At 49.4% G+C, this 18,574-nt stretch overlaps 1 protein-coding gene across 2 annotated transcripts in view; it reads right to left on the bottom strand.

The window, feature by feature from the left end:
* Window positions 1-16,209: 16,209 nt before the first annotated feature.
* The window catches only part of Usp7 (ubiquitin specific peptidase 7), a 57,257-nt gene continuing 54,892 nt past the window's right edge, over window positions 16,210-18,574 (bottom strand). For both annotated transcript variants that reach the window (XM_038326091.1, XM_038326092.2), the window contains exon 31: window positions 16,210-18,324. In XM_038326091.1, coding sequence (XP_038182019.1) covers window positions 18,218-18,324 — 107 coding nt within the window. In that variant the 3' untranslated portion in view covers window positions 16,210-18,217. The remainder of the gene's footprint in view (window positions 18,325-18,574) is intronic.

The raw sequence follows: 18,574 nt of genomic DNA on the forward strand, positions 1-18,574 counted from the left end.
AAGAAATGTCACGCTTGTGTATAGTGGTGTTCACTCACTGGTGAAGACAGATGAAGTGACATCTTGGAAGGACAATGCATGGGAGGGGGTGTTATTACATGCTGCAAATTAAGCTAGAGAGATACGGAACACATATGTTCCCTGAGGGAGACAGACAGACAGACGGACGGACGGATGGGCAGATAGATAGATATGTGGAGACTCAAACCGGGAATCTCAGCGCTTGAGAAGTTGAGGTTGGAGGCTCAAGATTAGTTCAAGTCCAGCCTTGGCTACAAAGTGAGTTCCAAATCAGCCTATGCTAGAATGAGTCCTGCTTCAAAAATATATATATATATATATATATATATATATATATATATATATATATATATATTATAATATATATCACAATACATATTATAATATATACATACATATATATCAAACAAATTTATTATATATATATAATAAAATGGAAGTTTACTATTGGGGAGAAAGGGAACAACAGGAGGATAAATAAGAGGAGACACTGGGAGGGGGGATATGGTTTAAGTACATTATATATATCATGTATTGGCCATTAGTTTGTACAGTTAACATCTGTTAATAAAAGCAAGGGCTAAGGAGATGGCTCAATGGTTAAAGCACTTGCCATGTAAGCATCAAGAAGACCAGTGTTCAAAGCCCCAGAACCCTCATCCAGTAACCCCCAGGCCCAGACTGGGAGAGGTAAGGAATCATAGCAGAAGCCAGCCCCATGTCATGAACTGGGTTTCAGCCTGCTAAGCCTCGGGGGAGAGCCGTGCTCATGCCTGGCTAGGCTCTTTGGGCCTCCTCGTTTGTTTTGTTCTCATTTATTTGTTTTATTTATTTGGTGGTTCCAAGAATGGCCCTCACAGGATCAGGTTTAAATACTTGGTCCTCAGGAGGTAGAACTGTTTAGGAAGGATTGGAAGGTGCAGGCTTATTGGAGGAGATGGATTACTGGAGGCGGGCTTTGAGGTTTCAAAAGCCCACACCATTAGTCATCTCTCTGCCTTGTGCTGTGGATCAAGATGTGAGCTCTCAACTACGATAATAGTGCCAGCCGGCCTGCCATGCTCCTCACCATGGTGGTCATCGACTCTAACCTTCTGTAACCGTGAGCCCCAAATTAAATGTTTTCTTTAAGAAGTTGCTTTGGGGACTGGAGAGATAGCTCAGTGGTTAAGAGCACTGACTGCTCTTCCAAAGGACCCAGGTTCAATTCCAAGCACCTACATGGCAGCTCACAACTATCTGTAACTCCAGTTTCAGGAGATCCAGACGCACATGCAGTCCCAGGAGATCCAGACACACATGCATGCAAAACACCAATGCACACAAAATTTTAAAAAAGAAAAAATTAGAGAGAGAGAGAGAGAGGGAGGGAGGGAGAGAGAGAGAGAGAGAGAGAGAGAGAGAGAGAGAGAGAGAGAGAGAGAGAGAGAGAAAACTCTGGGAGTTCCAAGTCAACTGATCGGGTATACAGAGTGAGTTCCAGGACAGACAGAGAAACTTGTCAAAAAAAAAAAAAGTGGCTTTGGTCAAGGTATTTTGTCATGGCAATAGAAAATATCTACGATACCATGTAAATACCAAGGTGGCATGACAGGCTGCCTGTAATTCCGGCACTCAGGAGCTAGAGGCTGGACTACCCTCACTAGTGGGTTATTGGTCCAGCTGAGAGACCTGGCATCAATGACTAAAACCCAGAGGGATTGGGGAAGACTCCCAGTGCCAGCCGTGGGTCTCAACAGGAAAATATGCACTTGCAGGTAAGCACACACATGCGAAAAGGCACACACACAGTATGAACACATGCACGTGACAACGTATCAGCCAAAAGCAAATATGAGGTCATCGCATTTTCATACCACTCCTGGCAGGAGCTATTACCAGGCCACTTTTCAGGCTCAGAAATGAAGATGCTCATCAGGGCTCCCTCAGCTGGGAGTGGCACAGCCCAGACTTTAACCACCTTTTCCCTCTAGGCCAGGCCTTGTTTGGGGAGAGAAAAGGTTAAAACAACAGGAACGAAGCATGTGGCTCACTAGTACTTAGCTAGAATGCTTGATCCATATGGCCCCTGTAGTCTCAGCACTTAGGGGGTAGATGCATCACGAGTTCAAGGTCATCCTCAGCTGCAAAGCAGGCTTGAGGCCAGCATGAACCAAAACCCGTCGAAAACCAAAACAATAAACCGCTTGAAGTCTGGGCCCTCAAGAGGAGGCCCAAAGAGCCTAGCCAGTCCTGTGCACGGCTCTCTCTTGAGGCTCTGTGTTCTGAGTGCCTAGCAAGGTGAGATCCAGTTCATGATGCTAGGCTGACTCCCTCTTGTGACTTCTTTACTTCTCTGGGGGTTTCTGGATGAGGGAAATTACCATCAAGACAATTGGGAGCCCTAGGTTGACTCGTGGCACATTGGTGCTTCCCCCTGGTGGTGAGGGGTAGAATTGTTAGGGCACTTCATCTTGTCTCCGTTCTTCTGTTCATACTTAAGACTTTCCAGTTCATACTCAGCTCATGAGACCCACAACTATGTTAGCGGGCATGAGGTCCTCAAAATCCTTGTGCTAAGGATGTGGCTCAGTCGGTAGAGAGCGGGCATAGCACTTATGAAGCCCTGGGTTAGATCCCCAGCACTGCGCACAACCGAGAGTGGTGGCACTCTCAGCACTTGGACCGGTGAAAAAGTTCAAGAGCAGGCGGTGGTGGCGCACGCCTTTAATCCCATCACTCGGGAGGTAGAGGCAGAAGGATCTCTGTGAGCTCGAGGCCAGCCTGGTCTACAAAAGTGAGTTCTAGGACAACCAGGGCTGTTACACAGAGAAACTCTGTCTCAAAAAACCAAAAAAAAAAAAAAAAAAAAAAAAAAAAAAAAAAAAAAAAAAAAAAAAAAAAAAAAAACTTTCACTTTGGAACTGGAGAGATGGCTTAGTGGTTAAGAGGAGCACTGGCTGCTCTTCCAGAGGACCTGAGTATGAGATCTGGTGTCCTCCTCTGGCCTGCAAGCATAAATAGGCAGATACTGTATACATAATAAATGAATAAATCTTTAAAAAATAGTACAAGGGCATCCTTGTCTACACAGTGAGTTTGAGGCCAGCCTGGGATAGATGAGACCCCATGGTGTCAAAAACAAGATCCTTAGAGAGGGCAGCCCCTAATTCTATTCCAAGATTCCAGTGGACACCAGCACCCTAGACCTTGGATAGCGACATCCAGGTGATTCCAGGTAGAATGGAGTGCTCTGTGATGAGGGGGCACACATATCATTCATTCATTCATTCATTCACATTCAACAATCTGCCAGTCATCCTCCACCCACTAGGTTTACATGTCCGAGTTAACAAGAGCGGAAACTAAACAGTCTCCCTGAATGTTTTTTCCCAAGACCTCACTAAAGAAAGTTTGGAGTGGCTTAACCTGGAACAGCACTCCATTTTGACCCAATTAATTATGCTATGGAGTCAAAAATGTAATTCAGCACTCAAAAGCTGAAACAGGAGTATTGCCACAAATTTGAGGGAGGCCTCACCTCCACAGCAAGACTTGATCTAAAATAAAACAAAACAAATGAAAAAGTAATATAAAATTGGCATCCTGCTTGCTCCACTTGCTGCTGCTTCTGCTGTTAGGAACTGGTTTGGTTTTCTCATTTATTTGTTTAAATTTTTAAACTTTTATTATCATAAAATACTCAAAGGCTTAGGGATGATGGCATAGCTCAGAGGGCTTGCCTGGTGTGGTGGTTGGTGTTCTCCGTGTGACAAGATCTACTTGCCTGGCGTGGTGGTTGGTGTTCTCCATGTGACAAGATCTAGAATCATCCAGTAGAAAGGTCTCTGAGCACTCCTGTGGGAAATATCTGGATTACCTTGATTGGGGTGGACAGACCTGCCCACAGTGGGTGGAATCATTTCCTGGCAGGATCCTGGACTGTAGACATAAAGAGTTAATCATCACCAGGGTGGTGGCATACACCTTTAAACCCAGCCCTCAAGAGGCAGAGGTAGGCGGATCTCTGTGAGTTTGAAGCCAGTCTGGTCCAAGACAGTCTCCAAAGCCACAGAGAAATCCTATCTCGAAAAACAAAAAACAAAACAAACAAAAAAGTTGATAATATCATTCTGCTTCTCATTGCAGATTCGATGCAGTCAGTTGCTTCTAGCAACCTTGACTTCTCCACCGTGGGGGACTGTCCCTTGTGGTGAACTGTCCCTTGAGCTAAAAAGAACCCTTTCTCCTTTAAGTTGCTTTTGTCTGTCTGTTTGTTACCACAGCAACAAAAATGAAACTAAGACACCTATGTGCACAAGACCCTGGGCTCCATTCTCAGGACCAAGCCAGCCATGGTGGTGGTGGTGCACAACCACGGTCCCAGCACTCCAGAGGTGGAGGCAGGAAGGTCAAGAGTTCAAAGTCATCTTCAAGGATAACAAGCTAGAGTCCTGTCTGACAGCACGAACTTCAAACGACCATTACTCTGTACATTAAATTTAATTTCAAATATTCAGCTGTACAGATACGGAAATAAATGTTCTCTGGGCAGCTCGTGTGCCTACCAACTCATTTCCACCTTCACCGACATCTTGCTGTACAGCTGTCTCCATGACCACCCCTCCCTCCCCATCTTTGGATGCTTAAGTCCCTAATAGCAAAAGATGGCCAACAAGGGTCAGCTATCCATGCTGGAGATGTGGCTCAGTAGGTCGAGTGCTTGCCTAGAATTACTGGGGAGAGGCTGGAGAGATGGCTCAGTGGTTAAGAGCACTGCCTGCTCTTCAAAAGGTCCTGAGTTCAATTCCCAGCAACCATATGGTGGTTTACAACCATCTGTAATGAGATCTAGCGCCCTCTTCTGGATTGCAGATATGCATGCATGCAGAACACTTTATATACAATAAATAAATAAATCTTTAAAAAAATTAATTACTGGGGAGAAGGGTTTTCCAGCTCTAATTCTGCACTTGGGAACTGAACTGGAGCAGGAAGATTGAGTTCCCGGCCAGCTTAGGCTACATAACAAGTTCAAGGCCCTGTCCCACAAAGAAAACCCATCAAGGCTGCTAATATTATATCCTACAGATGCTAGGTGAGGGCAGAGGTCTAGAGAGGCAGGCATGCCGTGGGTCCCTGGAGCTAAGTCAGCAGGAGAGGGTGACTGAACTCAGAAAAGGCACAAGCAGGTTTGCATGTATGTATGTGTGCACACTGTGACTATAAATTTCTTATTTTTGTTTTTTTGAGAGAGGGTCTCCTGTAGCCTATACTGGCCTTGAACTCACTATGCAGTTGGAGATGACCTGGGCCCTTGATTCCCCTGCCTCCACCTCTCTGGCTGGTTTATAGGTATATGCCGCCACATACAGCTTAAACGGTGCTGGGGATTAGACCCTGGCCTTTGTGCCTGGCAACTGGCAAGCGCTCTACAAACTGAGCCACTTTTCTAACCCTGTTTGTTTTTTTGTTTTGTTTTTTGTTTTGTTTTGTTTAGTTTGATTTGGTTTGGTTTTTGTTGTTTGTTTGTTTGTTTGTTTTAAGTTTTTCAAACCAGGGTTTCTCTGTAGTTTTAGAGCCTGTCCTGAAACTAGCTCTTGTAGACCAGGCTGGCCTCGAACTCACAGAGATCTGCCTGCCCCTGCCTCCCGAGTGCTGGGATTAAAGGTGTGCGCCACCACTGCTCGGCTGTTGTTGTTGGTTTGAAATAGAATTTTTTTTTCTATGTAGCCCAGGCTGGCCTGAAGCCCACTACATAGACTCAGCCCCACTTGGCCTTGAATTCAGATTTACAGCAAACTCCTGTCTCTACCTCTCAAACACTGGGCTTATAGGTATAGGTATGTATTGGTGACAATACATGGCTTCTCCCCCTTTTCCTTTTCTTTCTTCCTTTCCTCTTTCTTCTTTCTTTCTTTCTTTCTTTCTTTCTTTCTTTCTTTCTTTCTTTCTCTCTTTCTTTTTGTGACAAGGACTCAATACGTACCCCCAGAATGCCTTTGAGTTTTCTAACCTCTGCCTCGGCCTCCTAAGTGCTGGTTTCACAGGCCAGTGATACTAGGCCTGGTTCCATACTTACCTACATTCTAGTCAAAAGAACCTGATGGCGCTGGATGCTCCTATCAGTACTCAGGGTCTTAGCTGGTCTCCTGGCCCAGCTCACAAAGCTTCAACCTGCTGGAGGGAGTTAGGAAGAGTCCTTCAAGCTGAGCCATGAGCAGGCACCCCTCCTGCGGGAAGTAGAGACAAGAGCCCTTGGTCTATGCGTTAAAGACATCACAATCGCTGTGCAGGCAGCTGTAAGAGGCCTTGTCTCCCCAGTGAGGCCAAGGGACTTCTGGATCCAAGAGCCTGTCCATTCAGAACAGAACCTGGAACCCAGGAAACTGCTTGAGGGGTGTGCTTCTAAAACAGAGGATGGCGCCAAAACGGGACCGGGATCGGGACCGGGACCGGGACCGGGACCGGGATCGGGACCGGGATCGGGACCGAGATCGGGACCGGGACCGCGGCCGTGGTGAGGGACGGCCCTCAGGAGGTAGGATGCTTGGGAAGCCAGACGGGAGAGGGGGTACAAGTTGGTCTGGGGGCTGATCGGGTCTCCTCCCTAAGTCTCACTGGCCCCTACTACCCGGGTGACCTGGTAGGTTGCTGAATTAGGCCTCTAACCCCCCCCCCCCCTCCATCACACAGAATCTGCCAAGTGATACTGATGGTGCCCACATCAATACAGCCTCTGGGTGGCACCGCACACAGGCCAGGGCAGGGGCCAGCATGTGGAGCTGCCCACATGCTGAGGTGGCCTGGGAAGGTGTCTGACCCCTTTGAACACTTTTCTCATTGGAATTCCTGCCAACTCCATGTAAATGGTCAAGAGGAGCCAGGGTGTAGTGGCAACTGCCTTTAAATCCAGCACTCAGGAGGCAGAGGCAGGTGGATCTCCAGTCTACATACTGAGTTCCAAGACTTCATAGAGAGACCCTATCCCACATAAAACAAAATAAAATAAGGATCTGATTTATTCGGCTAGGCACTGGCACAGCTTGAAATAGTTTGACTTTGGTTTCTTCTCTGGAAGAAAAAAAAAAATAAAGAAAGAAAAGACAAGAAAAAAAACCCTGAAAACTACCCCAGACAGCTTCTTAGCCAACACAGCTCAGACACCTCTTGTCCCCAGAGTGGAGGTCGTAGGACCATGGTTAGCGGCTACCTGTTCTCTGCTTAGTGTCTGAGAGGAGACAATAAAGAAAGCTGAGAGAAGAGGCTACGGAAGGAGGCTGGGGTGGGGTGGGGAGCTCTGAGTGGAGAGACCCCAGAGAGCCACCTCTAGCTACTAGCTCCTTTCCTGGAAGAGGCCAGGCCCTTGGCGATCAAGCCCCAGTCCCTAGCAGGCACCTACAAGGTTGTGTATGACAGTTTAATGAGGACCTTACTGCCCATCCACATTAAGACCATGGTGGCTCACTCTGGGTGAGAGAGCTTACACCAGTAATCTCAACATTTGGGGACAAAACAAAATGAAACAAATAAAAAAACAATTAAAACTGGAAAGCTGGAGATGCCACTCAGTTGGCAGAGCGTGCCTGCTTAGCATCCAGGAAGCCCTTGGTTTGACCTTCAGTACTGCAGAAACTCCACGCGGAGGCGCAGGCCTGTGATAGGTACAGGCAGAAAGGTCAGATGTTCCCAGTGAGCCTAGGAGACACACACCTCATCTCAACTTCCTCCCTGCCACAGAAAGCATTGGAGCCTCGGATGGAACTCACATAAACTGGCTTCAGAGCCTGTGCTGAGGTTAGGTCCCTGTGTCTGACCAGAAACCTACCTCGTACTTACTTACCGAGTGACCTTTCTGAACCTGCAAGATCCGAATGATGCTTCGTTGGCGAATTGGTGAACGGGGACGTGGTGAAAGGTGTTCCCTGTTTGGCACACAGTGTGACCCTAAGCCGTGTCACACTTGAGATCTCTATGGACAAGGAGGGTAGAAGTGGAGTTAGAAGGGTCTGAGTTCAAACCCTGGCCCCTCCACCTTCTGTCTGTATATCTGTGGGCAACTCTGCTCCTGGCAGCAGGTCTTGCCACTGTGGTGGCCCCCTGGTGGCACATCTGAGCCCTGGGCCCTGGCTTCTCTTTTTCAGAATCTCGGCGTCCTAAGGAATCACCTCCTTCTTACTCTCAAGGCGGAGACACACAGGAGTTATCCCAGGCATACCCTGTGTATGCCCAAGTTCCACAAGCGAACCAGTCCAGTAAGTCTCTGTCTCTCCTCCTCATATCAGGCTCTGGCTACCAGAAGGCTGCTTACTAAGGCCAGTGCATACAGCACCTTCTCGGGTGAGCCCTCCTCCCACAGCCCAAGAGCTGAAGTTCCAAGGCTGCCTGGGCCTCACACTGCCCACATGGGGTTGGTGCAGTGGCAAGGGCTTCTGGGGCATCTTTTCTACTGTGCATTTCTTTTCTTTTGTTTGGTTTGTCGAGACAAGGTTTCTCTGTGTAGCTTTGGAGCCTGTCCTGGAACTAGCTCTGTAGATCAGGCCTGCCTCTGCCTCCCAAGTGCTGGGTTTAAAGGGGTGCACCACCACCACCACCCAGCTTACTGTGGAATTCTTGGGGATGGAGCTGACATACAGGAGATGAAATGAATACCGGCAAGCGTAAGCGCTTAGTGCGCAGATGAGGAGGATGTAGAGTCCCTAAACTGAACCAGGGCTTTGAAATTCTAAACCAGTGTCCCGAGGAATTCCCAGGCACTCAAGATTGACAGGTTAGACTGTGTAGGTCAGTCTCACCTTGCTATAACAAACCTGAGGCCATCCAAACCTGACCCCAGACGCCCCCTTCAGATCCCCAAAGCACACAGCATGTTTCTATTGCTGTCTGCACTTGTCTTACTGTCTTGTTATTATGGCGCTGGTGAAGGGGACACACTAGGCAAGCATGCTATCACTGGGGTTATATACCCAGTTCCTTCCAGAATTCTGTTTACATTTTTTTAGATTTATTTTACATGTATGAGTGTTCTGCCTGCATGTCTGTCTATACTATACGCATGCCTGGTGCACAAGAGCTAGGGAGGGGTTGGAGAGAGATGACTTAGCAGTTAAGAGGCTGCTCTTCCAGGGGACCTGGGTTCAATGCCCAGCACCCACATGGCAGATCTCATATGTCTGTAACTCCAGTTCCAGGGGTTCTGACACGCTCACACAGACATGCATGCAAGCAAAACACCAATGAACATTAAAAAAAAAAAACAGGAGCTGGCAAGCTGTGCCAAATGAGGCAGGAAAGGTGAGGTGTATGTGTGTGTGCTTATGTGCATGTATGTTCATTCTTCTCTTTCATGCACCAGCTTTAAGGGTGTTTTAACCACAGGGCCTGGAAATGAGCTAATGCAAGGAGTGAAAGACAGTGGGCTGGTCGAGTCCGACAGGCTGTGCTAGGAACTCCCCAAGCGGAAGGGGCCACGGTTCCTAGGCCCCGTCCTTACTTTGGCTGGCTGGTTTTAATTAGGACAGATCATATGGCCGACGGGCAGGTATGTGGTGGCTTTGGGTGCATAGACGAGCACGGGAAAGAAGAGTCATGACAGAAGAGGGTGCTGGAGACAGGAGGAAGAAGGTCTGATCTGACCCATCCCTCCCCAGACATGTTCACTGCCATGCCGAGGGTGACAACTTCCATGCCAATGCAGACCGTATGTCCCTACTGTGGGAAACACGTCATCACGGTGACAACCCCTGTCCCAGGCATCCTCACCTGGCTGCTATGCGGTGGCCTCTTTATATTTGGGTGAGTAGTAGGGAGGGGTGGGACTGAGATGCAGGCGGAGACAGCTAGAGTAACAGAACTTTGAACAGAGGGAGGCCCCAGACTGCGCTTGGAGAAGATGGCCCTCTGACTCCCAAGCAGAGGATGGGGATGGGGATGGGCAATGCCTGCCTACTAGGCAAGTGGCCAGACAGGCTGGCATCACCACTACTGTCAGGAAAGAGAAGGCACAGTATGGCTCTCAGCCCTGCTCTGCAGAACCACCCCCAAAGAACTGAAGCCCACCCAGAGGTGTGAGAAGGGCGCAGGGCAGCTCAGGGACCTCTGCTCAGGGGTGATGAGGGTGCATGGCAGCTCAGGGACCTCTGCTCAGGTGAGCACACTGCTTCTGAGGCTGCAGGGGCTTCCTGGGCTGCTGCTTCCTCCCCTTCTTTGTGAAGAGCCTTATGGACGTCAGTCACTCCTGTCCCGTGTGCCAGCAGGAACTTTTCCACCACCATCGCCTGAAACTTGCACTATAAACAGCAATGAAACATCAGTGTGTATGTGTGCCCCTGCACACTCATCCGTGTGTATACTCATCAGTGTGTATGTGTGCCCCTGCATGCTCAGCCAGTGGTGTGTATGTGTGCCCCTGCACACTCATCCAGCGAGTGGTGGGGGCGAGGGGAAACATCCTCCACCCTCCTCTGTTCTGTCCATGGGTGATGGATGCACCCGTGCATGCCTGGGTCCCAGCATGTGCTGGTTGATATCTTCCTAGGGAAGAGTGGAGGGCATATCCACCCATCTCCAGGTTCAGCCTCCTCTGACTACAGATGCCACACTCCACCAAGCCCTCTCTTTCCAGGCCCTTCCCATCACGTCCAGCTTCTACCTCTTTGGGAAAACCTGTTACCACACCCTCACCTACATAACCCCAACCCAATGCAGGTTCACACCTGCTCTCTCTTTCCCCAGGAACCAGTGTGGTCCATCCCTTAGTGCCATATCAAGAGAGCATTGTCCGCTCTTCCCTATCTGCTGTGGGTCTCTGTAGTCTGGATCCTCTGTGCCCCATGGGCAGCAGAGGTCCTCTGGCCACCTTCCAGAAATTTTCTTCAGTTTGCTTTGTCCTCAGTTTCATTCAAGGCTCCTTACCCCATCTCTCTAGGCCTCTGTCCTCCCCTCTGGTATCCCACAACCTTCTGCCCTAGATGCCTGAGGCATCCAGCAAAACCAGCATCTTGGGCTGGGGAGATGGCCCCATAATGAAAAGAATTTGCCTCACAAATATAAGCACCAGAGTTTAGGATGGGCAAGATGGTTCACCTGTAATTCCAGCCTCAGAAGTGACAGACAGAGGACTCCCAGAACAAGCTGGCTAGTGAGACCAGCCTTATTAGAAGGCTCTGGGTTTGAGAGACCCTGCCTAAATGATGTGGGAGTCCCCTCTGTGTGTTGTGATTATCATTAATGAATAAAAAAAACTGCCGGGTGGTGGTGGCGCACGCCTTTAATCCCAGCACTCGGGAGGCAGAGGCAGGCGGATCTCTGAGTTCAAGGCCAGCCTGGTCTACAAGAGCTAGTTCCAGGACAGGCTCTAGAAACAACAGGGAAACCCTGTCTCGAAAAACCAAAAAAAAAAAAAAAAAAAAAAAAACCAAAACCAAAAACAAAAAAAAACTGCCTTGGCCTGTTGATAGGGCAGAATTTAGGTAGGCAGGGAGGACTGGACTGAATGCTGAGAGAAAGAAGGGCAGAGTCGGAGAGATGCCATGGAGCCGCCAAAGTCAGACATGCCGAACCTTTCCTGGTGTACAGATTAATAGCAATGGGTTAAATTAACACGAGAGTTAGCCAATAAGAAGCTAGAGCTAATGGGCCAAGCAGTGATTTAATTAATACAGTTTCTGTGTGATTATTTTGGTTCTGGGTGGCCGGGACAAACAAGCGGGCCTTCCTCCTACACCTGAATAAGTCAGGTAGGTTTGAGATGATCACTCGCACCAGCCTTGTGCATACATGTGCATGTGCATACATGTGCATGACCACTCACACAGGTGCACCCACATATTATAATTGCACATACAAAAACGGGGGTGGGGACCCACAGTAGGTCTTAGGAGAGACTCCTCTCCTGTGTTTGTGGGGGAGGTACATGGGGAGGGCATGGCCACCTCCTCTCTCCCAGACACCTCAGAGGCAGCCCTTGTTCTCTGTCCTTTCCACTCACTCAAAATCTGTTCCCCTCCTCATCTCCTACTTGGCTCTGGGTCCTACTGCTCCTTCCATTCCTCACCAGCCAGCAGCCCAGGGCTAACAGAGCAAAGTAATTAACACGGATAAGAACTCACCACTTACTTGGGAGGCTGAGTCAGGAGGACTGCCAGTCTGACATAGTGAGTACCTGTCTCTTAAAAAAAAATGTTGCAATGGTGTCAACTTGACAAAATACAGAACTGTGTGGGAGGTGAGCCTTGCCATGGGGGTTACCGTTGTTATCTACTGAGGGGTGAGGGCCTGCCCTCCATGGGAGGCACCGTTCCCTGGCTGGGATCCTGGAGAAAGAGAACTGGGCTGCAGCACACATTGGTCATTCTCTGCTTCCGGATTGTGGGGTCATGTGACCAGCTCTCTCAGGCCGCTGCTGCTCCACTTCCCCACCAGAAACTGTGAGCTAAGACAAACCCGTTCTCTTCCCATCCTTCCTGTGCACAGTTCCATCGCAGCAGTGGGAAGAGAAACTGGTTTTCACCTACCCCATCCACCTGGAGTTCCCGAGGCCATCTGTGAGTTGCTTCTTGCCCTCGCTTGACTCCAGCCCTGCGCACCCTGGCACAGCCCACCGACCTGTCCTTCCAGCAGGCCTGCCTGTCTGTCTAGTCTTCATTCTCCATCCTGTCCTTTTCCCAGGCAGACTCATGAGCTTGGTCCAGTTTGACACCCTCGGGACCCTGAGGCAGGGTTATAGAAACTGGGAAGGGATGGGTCTTGGGTTGTTTCTGGAGCGGGCTCCCCAATGAGCTTTATTCCCTATAGTGCACTCCTTGCGGGGCTCAGAGTGCACAGGGGCAACGGGAAGGAAGCAGCTGTTAAAAGACCTCAAACTGCCTTGTGGATAAGACTTCTGGGCAAAACAAGGCCCACCGGGCAAGATCAGGAAGGTGGTGTAGGGCAACCCAGTACCAGAGAGTCAGTTTGTCTCTCTGCAGTCCATGCTGAGGACTGGATCAAGGGTTTCATGTCTCATCAGCAAGTGCTCTACCACTGAGCTACACCCCCAGCTCCCCTTTCACTTTGAGACAGGGATTCTTGGAATTGCCCAGGCTTTTCTTCAGCTTGCTATGTATTCTCAAGGTAGGCTGGACGTCACTATCTCCTGACTCAGCCCCTTGACTGCTGGTTTGACAGGTGTGTACCACCACACTGGAGCTCCATTTAATTTGAAAAATAAAATATTGTCCTGCCTATCATTGTTCAAATAGACATGAGGAGACTTGAGGAAGCATTTGAAGGAAAGGGGGGGGACAGGAAACAGGCACATACATAAAGGACACGGGCTGTGCTGAAGGTCCCTGTAATGTCCATGCTCACCACAAGAGGGCAGTGTTGCACCAACCGATAGCGGCAGCCGCCCAGGCCCAGGTTGTTCTGGTGACTATAAACAGATGAGGGAAGAGGTCTGTCTCCCTGTAGCCCCTGCATTAGCATGACGTGAAAAGGTGTACATGTGTGAGTAACTACACTGAGTGTAGGCTGGAGGCTTGGTGGGATGGTGGCATCTCCTGCTATTTCGGGCGGCGATTCCTGAAAGGGATACTGCTCCAGGCCAGCAGGTCTCTCTAGAGCACAGGGAGGCCCTGAACTGATGGGAGACTGGACTTCAGAAATAAACTGTATGTACCACAGCTGCAAGTCATAACTGTGTAACAGGACTGACATAGCCCACAGTACCAGTGGCTGTTTGACACATAGGCTTCTGAGACCCGGACATGGGAAGCCAAGTGAGCATGGGCTTCGGGCCTCAGGACAGAACTTGTCTTGAGAGGGAATCATCTTTACCTTGAGCTACTCAACTCCAGCCTTCTTCCTTCAGATCCCTCCCCTCCCCCACTTTGTAGGAGGTGGCAAGTGATCACAGCCTAGACCCCCCAAATCATCTCCTTCCACAAAGTGGAAGAAACCCCACTGAAAATGAAGTGTTCAGCTTCAAGTCAGTCTGTTAGGTGTCCACCACTGACTCAACACTGAGGGCTGTGCTGGTGTTCAGTGTGGCGCTGCTGAGGCCAGTGAGGACACTGTTGGAGGCTTCTGTCTTTGGCCAACCCACCCTCTGGGGCAGAGCCTGGAGATTCTCTAAGTCCAACTGCACTCAGCCTTATTGCAGAAGCAGACGGCGGGTGTGGTGTGGTCGCAGGCATGGCTCTGGTATCGGCAGTCACCAAGGATGGCTTCTGTGCCTACTCCCAGGCCACTGCTGTCAGCTCGGCCCAGAATAAGTCCACCACCCTGGGAATCTGCCGTCCAGTTAGTCTAGGGACAGTGAGCAGACACCAGGGAAGGGAGAGGTCTGGCCAGCTTTTGATATGCTCTTAGCTCTAGTCCACACCAGGGAGCTGGAAGGTTGACACTGTCCCTCAACAGAGATGAACCTCAATGCACTCTCCCAAACGACCTTAGAATGTCCAAGAGCCCAGTGTTCCTGGCTGACAGGGAAGATGGGTGAGCTAACCTCAGAAACCAAGGGGCTCCATGGAGACTCCAAAGGTATAAGCTAGGACCCTGCTACTTACCCCAACATCCAGCCAACACCACGTCTGTGACCCCCAGCAGGGACAGACTACCTCTCTCTCATACCCACAGCTTTCCCCCAGAGTTGGGGGACCCCAACTTGCAGGCCCCACTCAAAGATGAGCAGTGTACAACTACCCAAGTCCATCAACAGTAAGGCTAAAGGACGTGAAGAGACAGTCCTGACGAAGTCTGTCTACTCAGGAAACGACCTCTTCTGGGGCTGTGCTGCTCAACCCCTTGAGAACTGAGGGCCATTTCTGATGCTTCACAGCCACAGGTAGCCACAGACAAGGCCTCTACTATTCCCGGCAGCAGCGGGTTCAGGGCAGGAACAGCCTGGCAGGCCCCAGGAGGGCCCCACTCCTGGAGACAGCTCTAGTTTCTACAAAAGTACCACTTTGTCCCTGATCACCTCCTTCCCCCTTAAGAGGCTGCTAGAGCCTTTTCCTCAACCATATATGCCAGGACATCTCCCTTCTACCCAGGGTGCTGGCAAGTCCTGCAGACACCTGTGGCAAGAAAGAGCTCTACGAACCCAAACCCAACCACTTAAGAGTTGGGGTTGTGGCACTGAAGACCCACAAAGACCTGTGGCTCAAAAAAAGGCATCAACAGGGTTTTTGGTGATTGCCAACTCCAAAATCAGTGCCACAAAGCTCATCCTTGAGAAATGTCTTCACACATCTTATTCCGACGACTTCATACAGCTTGAAGGCGCTAGAGCTTCCTACACTGAGAGTGGGGGCTGGGTGCCCATACTCAGTGGACTACTGCAGCCAGGCCACTGAAGATGAGGGCCTGCATCACAAGCAGGGAGCTGACTTTGTTGGGCTGCAGGGCTCTGGGTCTGAGGGGTATCATCAGCCTCCACAGGCTCCCATCCCAGGGAGCCTTATCCCATTGTGGTACATACCAGGCTTTGTTTTACTCTTTGAGCCATCATCGTATCCCTACGCAGCCTAGACTGGTCTCACATCTGGGATCACCGCCCTCCCCATACCACCTGCAGAGACCAACCACTGCTTTGATCAATGTATCTGATCATTTTTCCTAACAAAAAAAGAGATCCTCATCTTACTCTTTGCCAGATGCACTGGTCACAAGGGCAGCTGGCTCAATGCTCTTGAAGACCTTATTAGTGTCAGAGCAGATTCCCCAAGGAGCCACAGGGAACCTGGTAACAGTTCCTTAATGCCACAAGGCTAAGAGCCAACATGCACAGATCTGCTTGCTACTGAAGACAACCCTTGTGGACAATGTACCTTCGGGGTTATGCTGTATTTTCAGATTGGGTCTCAGGTAACTCAGGCTGTCTCACAATCTGCTATACAGCCAAGAACAGCTTTGAACTCCCCATCTTCGTTTCCACTTCTTTAGTGATGGGATTCAGCTTCACGGTCCTGAGCACCACACGGCCACCATGGCTGCAAGCCCTCACCTGGGTCACACACTGGCTCCCACTGCAGGTAAGGCCTCCCCTACCTCAAAAGTCACACCACAGAACAAAGGACCCAGCATCTTCAGAGGATTAAAGGGAGCAGGCTGGAAGACAACTGTTTCATAAATTTGAAATGTCTGCTTCTTCCTTCCCCCAAATCAGGTAAATGAACTCAAGATAGATGGGAAATGAATGCGGCACACAAGAAACACTACACGAAGTTCTTTGAAAAATAGTCATTTAATATTTAAGGGGGAATAGAAATTGTGGGTACCTAAGACTGACCAGCCCCAACAAGCCCTCAAACAAGGCCGACACTGGGTGAGCAGTCCTCATTGCCTTGCCTATAACCGCCAGTAACTTCTCGTTTGTAAAAGGCCAAAGGGCACAACAGGATCAAGGCCTTCAGGGCCCCCATGATCTGCTCCCTATCCCACTGATCTGTACAACACAAGTTATTGGAAGGCACACAATTCATAGTGCAAAAGGAAATTGGAAGCCAGCGTGCAGGTGGCTCAGAACCAGGCCAGCGATACCCTCCTGTGGACAGCTCAGCCAGAGACCTCCAATCTCCGCAGTCCCAGTGAGGACTCTTGGGTTTTCCTTAGATCCTGAGGGATGAAGCCCAGGGCCTTGCATACACCAGGCAAGTACTCCACCATCAGTTACACCCCAAACTCTGGACAGGAGCTATGGAGCACAGGTTGGCTGACTGTTAGGACCAGAGGCCTGTGCCTCGATGCCTTACAAAAACTTTGTTTCTCAAGCTCAAATGTTAGAGGCCAAAACCAAACTGAAGCCAGGGGTGGTGGTTCACACCTTTGAGCCCAGCACTTGGGAGGCAGAGGCAGGTGGATCTCTGAGTTCAAGACCAGTCTGGTCTACATAGCATGTTCTAGGCCTGCAGTGCAAGACAAAAAAAACTGCCACCCAAAGGAAAAATCCAATATCTAAGAAAAATACATAGTGGTTGAACCCCTGACTCAATGCAAGGCTCCCAGGCCTGTTTCCAGGGAGAGGATACTCGTCCTCGGCTTCCACAGCACTCACTGGGTTATAATTTTTATAGAAAATTTTATTCAACATACAACATTTTCCAGCAAAAAGGCAATATACAGGAGAGTTGGTGTACACTGCTGCTACAGAAACAAACGGAAGTACTGGGGAGGGAGGGAAAAGAGGTGTGGCTTGCTGATTCTATTTGCACTCAAAACTAGACACGCAGCTGGCATTAGCTCCAACAAAAGGACGAAGAGAGGACTCAAATAAAGCTACACACAGAGTGTCCAAGTCGGCCAAGTTCACTTGCACTCACCCAACAGAAAAGACCTCCTCCCAGGGGCAAATTGTACAGGTTTCATTCATTAAATATACAATTTAATTTTCCTTTTTTTTCCTGTTTTTCTTTTATCTTTTTTACAAAGTCAACAGCTTACTAACCACTAGCGAGCATGCGCTCTTGCTAAAAGGCGCTCTCCTTTGCTGCTCATCCACTCCATCCTCACAGAAACCTAGAGTGATTCTTTCACCTGCTCAGATCATTATGTTTGCCAAGAGGCAACAGAGTAAACCTTAATTGTATGTATCTAACAATGTTCTCCATGTATAAAAAGACCCCTAGCTGTCAGGACTTAACTCAGTGTATCCACTTTGCCAATGGCTGCCGAACTGAGATGTTTATTAAAAACACCCCAAGGCAGCTGAGGAGAGGAAGCCCAGAAAGGGCCAGCAGCACACACAGTGAAGCAGAGTGCTTTGCGTAGGGTGGTTTCTCTGGTTTGCCTTTACAGATGTGCACTGATCACTCAAAGTCTAACTGAAGGAAGAGTTGGACGAGCCTACACATGGGCCTGACTAGCTCTGACTGCAGAGCTGTGCAGGACCCGGGCAGGGGCCAGGCTGTCTGCACCAACCGGACGCCTCTGCCAGGGACTCGCATCCTAGGAATCTCTTCTCCCGTGATGCTGATGGTTGCCTTGCATTGTGGTTACCATAAAATAACTCTCATTGGCATCCAAGCTTTATAAAAACACCTTCATTTTGCTCAAAAAGGGCAGTCAATAGATACAGAGAAGCCAAACTGAACAGCCTCAACAAAATAAAATTAACATCAGCAGCAAATCCTCTTGCTGGAGACTTGGGCTAGAGTGCACGTGCACCAAAGTTCTACGGCTGTTAAAAAGGGCACACACCCACGAGCTGTCCCTCGCCTTGGACACGGGAAGGAAGTCAGTTGTGGATTTTAATTGCCTTTTCAAGGTAAGTGTAGCGACTCCTCTTTGGGGCTTTGTTGAAGTGGTCGAGCCCTAGCCAAGGCCGAGGATGAGACATGTTACCTGCAAGGACAGAAAACAAACCATTAAGACCCTTGGCAACCACCAGATCCAGTCTTCACATCAGGTGGCTACTCAGTCAGCTGGAGTGCACAACACAAGCTGATGCAAATCAAATGCTAAAACAGCCCCAGGGGAACTTGAAGCAGAATCACCCACACCTCAGCCCATTGATGCACAGCAAAAGCTCTCAGCCTTGGAAATGCGGAGGCCTGAGCTGTGGGGAACTCACTCAACGCCAAGGGTGCTGCTG

Source organism: Arvicola amphibius, chromosome 4 (assembly GCF_903992535.2).
Source record: "Arvicola amphibius chromosome 4, mArvAmp1.2, whole genome shotgun sequence".
NCBI classification, from domain to species: Eukaryota; Metazoa; Chordata; class Mammalia; order Rodentia; family Cricetidae; genus Arvicola; species Arvicola amphibius.